At 58.4% G+C, this 6332-nt stretch overlaps 4 protein-coding genes across 4 annotated transcripts; 2 read left to right on the forward strand and 2 right to left on the reverse strand.

The window, feature by feature from the left end:
* Nucleotides 1-47: 47 nt before the first annotated feature.
* Nucleotides 48-1315, forward strand: SPRG_14416 (hypothetical protein). The gene is made up of 4 exons (XM_012353629.1): nt 48-256; nt 317-858; nt 907-1023; nt 1078-1315. The coding sequence occupies exons 1-4, from the start codon at nt 244-246 to the stop codon at nt 1273-1275; spliced, it is 870 nt and encodes a 289-aa protein (XP_012209019.1). The 5' UTR covers nt 48-243; the 3' UTR covers nt 1276-1315.
* Nucleotides 1316-1441: 126 nt separating this feature from the next.
* SPRG_14417 (hypothetical protein) lies at nt 1442-2471 on the reverse strand (the record flags this gene model as incomplete). The annotated part of the gene is made up of 6 exons (XM_012353630.1): nt 1442-1588; nt 1637-1900; nt 1945-2019; nt 2066-2157; nt 2202-2255; nt 2301-2471. The coding sequence occupies 6 exons, from the start codon at nt 2469-2471 to the stop codon at nt 1477-1479; spliced, it is 768 nt and encodes a 255-aa protein (XP_012209020.1). The 3' UTR covers nt 1442-1476.
* A 473-nt stretch (nt 2472-2944) lies between these two features.
* On the forward strand, nt 2945-3603 carry SPRG_14418 (hypothetical protein; the record flags this gene model as incomplete). Its single annotated transcript, XM_012353631.1, has 3 exons — nt 2945-3116; nt 3167-3411; nt 3469-3603. The coding sequence occupies exons 1-3, from the start codon at nt 2951-2953 to the stop codon at nt 3601-3603; spliced, it is 546 nt and encodes a 181-aa protein (XP_012209021.1). The 5' UTR covers nt 2945-2950.
* A 983-nt stretch (nt 3604-4586) lies between these two features.
* On the reverse strand, nt 4587-6176 carry SPRG_14419 (hypothetical protein; the record flags this gene model as incomplete). Its single annotated transcript, XM_012353632.1, has 4 exons — nt 5891-6176; nt 5744-5834; nt 5265-5696; nt 4587-5215 (listed from the first exon to the last, which is right to left on the reverse strand). Exons 1-4 carry the CDS (start codon nt 6143-6145, stop codon nt 4587-4589), a joined length of 1407 nt encoding a protein of 468 aa, XP_012209022.1. The 5' UTR covers nt 6146-6176.
* Between the last annotated feature and the right edge of the window lie 156 nt (nt 6177-6332).

Genomic DNA, 6332 nt, shown 5'->3' on the forward strand with positions numbered 1-6332 from the left:
GACCCGTCATGCCATGAAGGCCGAGCCGCGGGACGTCATGCAGGTCGAGCCGCAGGATGCCATCAAGCATCCTCGGGCCGAGGACGAGATGGGCTTTCCAGCGGTATGCGGCAAGAAGATGAAGCTCGATGGAACCAACCCGGTCAAGCTCCGACGATCCGCCCGCCTGCCACCTGCTGAGACCCCGCGGCTGTACCCGCTGAGCTCTCGATCCAGGAACGACAGCGTCTCTTCGACATCAAGATGAACGCATCGAGTACGAGCTCCATGATGAAGATGATTCCTTGTATGGAGAATGCTCATGCAGTGTATATAGACTCGGAGTTTGAGCTCAACGTCTATGTGGACGAGGTCGTCATGATCGACACGAAGGAGACCGACCTCCTCGCGCGCGAGATCGACCAGTTCCACCGCAAGGACGAAGACGACAAACACCGCTTGCTGACCGACTTCATCAAGGAGGCCAAGACGGACCTGAGTGCTCGCATGCGAATGATTCTCATCGACTGGCTCGTCGAGGTCGGCGAAGAGTACAAGGTCTCGTCCAAGGCGCTCCACCTCGCGATCTGCCTCGTCGACCGGTGCTTGGCGAGTATGACCCTCCATCGCAGCGAGCTCCAGCTTATGGGCTGCGCGTGCATGATCCTCGCGTCCAAGTACGAAGATGTCCACGCGCCGAGTGTCGAAGACCTCGTGTACATCTCGGATCACACGTACACGGGCGACCGCATGCTCGAGATGGAAAGCATGGTCCTCGACGCGCTCGAGTTCCGCGTGAGCTCGACCCATCTCTACCACTTTCTTGAGCGCTTCGTTCTCGCGGGCTGCTCCACGGACGTGCAGACGCACTTTGCCCATGTACGAGACCCATGCACTGGCAATGACCACATCTCACCACACGTGTAGTACGTGGCAGAGCTAGCGATGCTCGACTACCCTCTCGTCCAAAAGTTCAAGCCGTCAGTGATTGCGGCGGCCTCTGTCTACTTGAGCCGCGTCGTGACGGGCGAAGCGACCTTTTGGGTACCTCGCACCGCGCGATGGATTGCACGGCTAACATCAGACACATCCCAATAGACGCCGACGCTGCACTACTATAGCAAGTACAACGGCGTGCAGATCCTGGAGTGCGTGCATCATCTTCACAAGATCCACGAGAAGGAGTACACCGTCTTGCACACGGATACGAGTCAAACCAAGGCCATCACCGACAAGTACATGTCACGAAAACACTTCCGCGTGTGCAAGATTGCTCCCGTTCCGCTTCCGGCGTAGCGTCCTCTTAATTTAATCAACGTACCCTACTTCATGCTGTATCATCACATCCCCCCATCCTCGACAAGATGCATCCCCATCGAGCGATCGTCACGTAGCTCAAGACCAACCTCGACACAGCGTAGCAGGCGTGCTTCCGTTGTCTGGACGATGCGGTGCTAGTACATGGAGGATGCGAATTGATTTCAAGATTTGATCTGTCTAGCTCGTATGCCCCAGCGTCTCGAGGGTCCGTTGCAGGAGCTCCGTGGACGTCCGCGTCGCATTGAGCACGAGATAGTCTTCGCCATCGTCCAGCACGACGCGATCAAACCTACGCATGTCATCAGGATGGGAAGGAAGCGCATGGAAGACGACGTACCCGGCATGCTCGAGCAGCTCCATGGCCATGGGCACGCTGGCAATCTTGGCTTGGATCTGAGCGTTCGAGAGGCGGAGCTTTTGGTACTTGACGTCGTCGGGATTCGAGAGGATGTTTTCAAGTAGCTTGACGAGAGTTGACTTTGTAGCCGCCGGGACGAGCTCGTCGTGGGGCGAGCTGGGCTTGGGCGGCGACGGCTTGGCTTCGGTCGCGCCCACCGAGACTCCACGCCCCTCGGTCGAGCTGCTAATCATCGCCTGGTACCTAGACGCCACGGTTGAGCTCGTCGTGCGTGTCGCAAATCGTACGGGTTGAAGCCGCTCTCGGCGATCTTGAGCTGCTCTAGCATCTTGGCGGCCTCAAAGGCTTCGGATCGCACCGCGCTACGATGTCCATTAGTGTCCACAAGCTGCAGCCCATGGTGCATACTCATCTTCGTCGTCGCCGTCGTCGTCGTTTTCGGTGCTGAAGGTCGTGCGCTTCTTGGGCGCTGGTAACTCGCGCCGCTGCGCCGCTGCTGCCTACGCCATGCTCCATGGAATGCACGTCATTCGAGCACATGCACCTGCTGCGCTCGGCGAAGCGCACGCTCTTCGTCCGTCACGTTGGCCGACCGCTTCTATCGCTGCCATGAGCGGCTGGATGGAAGAGGAACATGGCCTACCGGCGGCGGCGGCGGCGGCGGCGCTGCTGCCGCCGAGGGCCCGGGCGCGGGCGGCGGATCCTGGAGCGAGTAGCCCGGACCCTTGAAGGTCTGCTTCTTGATCTTCGCTTCCTGCTGGTGCTTGGCGACCTTCTCCGTGACCTTGGCCTTCGTCTTCTTGAGCCAGTCCATATTGCGTCTTGCCTTACGTCCGAAATGTGTGTCAAGCCAAAACCTCGTTACAAGAGCATGCGCCTTCAATCGAGGGCAACCCAGGTGCAACTGGATTCTATCAATGTATCGAGTTCGCGGTCAGCTACCGCCAGAACCAGCAGCACCCCCGCTTTCGCATGGACCACACATGTGCTTGCTTTGCGAGGAGTTCATATTGCCTGCGTGGACTCGGTGGTAGACGCACTGCGTCTTGCAACCATCGATGGCAAGGGAATAAAAAGAATTCCCTTGGTGGAAGGTCATTAGTCCAACGTTGTTAGGAAGGGTTCGAGTACCGTACGAACCGTCCTTCAACGCGCACTCAACGGCCAGCATGCTGCTATGCTGGCGTTAGCGTTGGTTGTCCTTGCTACCCTCGCCGTGTACGGTAGGCGTAACGACCATTCTCAACGCGCATGCCCCGCCGGAGCATTTTCATTTTGAGATTCATTCCCACAATGATGCAGCCAGTGATCGCAATGACGGAAGCGCTCGACATCATCATCGACAGCGACGCGACGTACCCGGACATTGAAGGTGGCCATGGCGTCGACCACAATGGCATTCCGCAGCGCCAGTGGCGACAACACCTCTGCGGCTGCTGGAGCGCGTGCGTGCCCAACAGTACGTTTTTGAGTTTTTGAGTTTGAGTGATGAAGCTCCTGTTTGTTTAGCACTCATGAGTGCGCTCTGCCCGTGCATCTCGCTCGCCCAGATCAGCGTCCGCATGGGCTTTTCATCCTCTTCGTACGTGGCGCAGGTGCTCAGCACGGGTCTCTTCCACGGTGTCGTCTTTCTTGGCTGCATCGTCGGCGACGTCGGCGGCACCTTGCTCGCGATCGTCTTTGCCTTGGGGCTCTGGCTGTACATGTACCGGCTTCGGTCGCGGCTTCGCACCGTCTTCCAGATTCCTGGCTCGGTTCGTCCGTGTGTTGTGCCCTGGCATTTAGCTCATCGTAGTACTGTGATGAACTAGATGCTCGAAGACCTCTGTGTGACCCTGCTCTGCCCGATTTGCGCCACGTCACAGATGGCCGCCCACGTGCAGTCGTTCGACGAGGGCACGTGCTCGTTCGACGCCAAGTCAGTGCTGCCCGGCTACCACGTCTAGTACGAAATGCGGAATATCGTCGTAACCCTTCAACGCCCACCTTTCTAACACGAGCCCAACTCGCCATTCGTCAACCCCATATCGAGGCTTTCATTCCTAGCACCAACCACCTTATCTAGGCACACGGACCGCTGGACGGATGCGAGGACAGATATCTACTTGTGGACAAGAGGCCCTGTTGATCCTGTGCATGGCAACGGGCAAAGAGGAGGATGGGCTGCGCTCCCTCTGCGATTCGCTACCCACGTGGTCCGGAAACCGAAATTGGATGGCAACAGCAACATCTCTCATGCTTCGAGCCGCGCTGGACACGGTCGCCAACGAGAGCAAGTCTGAAACGAGGTTCTCGTGTGTCTGGTCTTCTGCCGTGGGCCTTGCGTCATCTCCACCCCTCGCGCGTCGTGACGCTTGACGCTTGCAAGATTTCGTTAAGCACTCACGGCGTCGACGCACCCTTGGACCACGAGCAGCAATGTCGTCGTGCTCGTATCCAGGAGCAGCGTCGATGACGTCCGCTCGTCACGGGTCGCTTCCAGGTCTTACCCTTGGATACTACTACAATTGTAGTTGAGTCGCCTCGTGAGCCCACCGTCGACCGCACGTCGATGGTGCCAGTTGTAGCCCACGTTAGGTCGACACCAAACTCTAACATCAACATTGCACATCACGATGGTCTATCTACCTATCAATCTATCAGTAGATCAATCAAGCTATCTATCTATCTATCTATCTATCTATCTATCTATCTATCTATCTATCTATCTATCTATCTATCTATCTATCTATCTATCTATCTATCTATCTATTTATCAAGTGTCGTGGGCGACGACCACTCGACTGGCCTGGTGCCATGTCTCGACCTGTTCAGGATCGATCTCTGTCCCTCCGTCTCTCCGCGTCGGTGGTCCTTCAGCATGGCGTCGTCGGTGGCGCAGGGCGGTGTCGATATCAGAGTCGTGTTATCGAATCGAATGGTCAATCGATTAGACGAGCACCTTGACTTGAAACAATTGGGACGGGTCGGCGCTGCTACTGCTACTACTGCTACTACTGCTACTGGTGATCGGCTTGCGCGCGGCCGACCGACGGGGTACGACGGCGTCGGCAACGTCCCAGTTGTACTTGCCGCTGGTCTGAATGACCTTGCGGTTGTGGTCGTTCTCGTCGATCGAGCTCAGTGGCGAGATACTCGATGGTTTGGCAAGGACGACGGGCGCTGGTTGCGTCGACACGCGCGGCGGTACAAAGGTCGACAAGGGCTTGTCGATCGGCACGAACGTACTGTCGCAGCAGAGCGACTGCTCCAGCGGGTTCCCGAGCTCTGTCTCGTCCTCGTCCTCGTCCGCTTGGGCCAGCGTCTGAGGATAGGATGGCTCGTTGTCCTGGAAGAAGCGATGCCTCCGCGGCGACGGCGCCTGGACGGCATCCCGTGTCGATCGGTACGGCGACCAGTTGTGCGGCGAGTGCGACGCCGTCGGCGACAGCGTGTGCGCGTCAAACTGCGTCCAGCTGGTCGGGCGTTGGTCGTAGACTGGCGACGGGGCCGACCGCTGTAGGGATAAGAACCGCTCCGTCTCGTCGGCGAGCCGCTGGCGCTCGAGCGCAATGACCTCTGTTCACAAGCCGACTGAGTACGTACGTATCTAAAGGTTCTAGAGTACCTCGCTCTTGGCGGAGCTGGAGGCGCTCAAAACGAATCTCATCGAGAAGCGCTTGCACCTCGGAGAGCATCTCGCGCGAGTGCTCGTTGCCCGATCGCGCATGACTGGACGGTAATGAAGGCGTCATCGGGCGTGCGACCGAAGCTGGCCGGTACGGCGACGTGGGAGGTCGGTACGTAGAGGATGCCTGGTGGTAGCTCGTGGATCGCGCGGGCGAGGACTGTTTGTACGAGGGCGCGGGCGGCGGCATCACGGTTTGAATCGTGAGGTTCGTCTTGGTCGTTGGCGGGTCGGGCAGTGGCGCCGGAAGCGCGGTCGTACCACCCGCCGATGCAAACTTGGCGCCAGGTACAAACTTGGGCGGACGCAGCGTTGCGACGTGACCGAGCTTTTGCTGCGCCCGCATGTGCTGGGCCTGGATGTACCGCAGCTCTACAGCAGTCGGTTCGATGCAACTTGGTGTACCTCAAATGTGCTACCTTCTTCGACCTGCGGCGCTTCTTCCTTCTTCCGCGCTGCGTCTTCCTTGGCCTTGCGCGCATGTTTCTCTTCCAATTGTTCGTCCAGCATCTGCAACAACAACAAGCTCTGCATTCGCCTTGATTCGAAGGTGAGGACGCGTATACCTGGCGAAAGCGCAGCTTGTCTTGCTGCCGGTGCATGCGCTCGAGCCGCTCGTCGGGCTCATGCAGCTGAAAGCGTCGCACCGACGTCGCCGATGGGCGTCGGTAGCTCTCGTCCTCGTACACGGGCGAAGCCGACGCCTGCCGCTCCGACGACGCGCGCTGCGACGCCGTCGTCTTGTCCTCGTATCCAGCATAATCGCGCCCGGCCTGCCACGCTTCGGCGCTCCACGGACCTCCGCGGTCCTCGGCCGCCATGCTGTCTGCTGCTGTCGTGTGCCAAACTGCGATTGGCTCGATCCGGATACGGACGCTTTCGAAAATCCACGTTCAAAATGCACTGGATTCTAGTATGCTGCGATAAGTCGGGCGGCAACGTATCCGGAAAGCGGCGTGGGTTTAGATCGGTTCAACCGTTTTGACGTGATGGTCAAAATAGGTTTTC

The sequence above is a fragment of the Saprolegnia parasitica genome (genome assembly GCF_000151545.1).
Source record: "Saprolegnia parasitica CBS 223.65 unplaced genomic scaffold supercont2.129, whole genome shotgun sequence".
Classification (NCBI taxonomy): domain Eukaryota; phylum Oomycota; class Saprolegniomycetes; order Saprolegniales; family Saprolegniaceae; genus Saprolegnia; species Saprolegnia parasitica.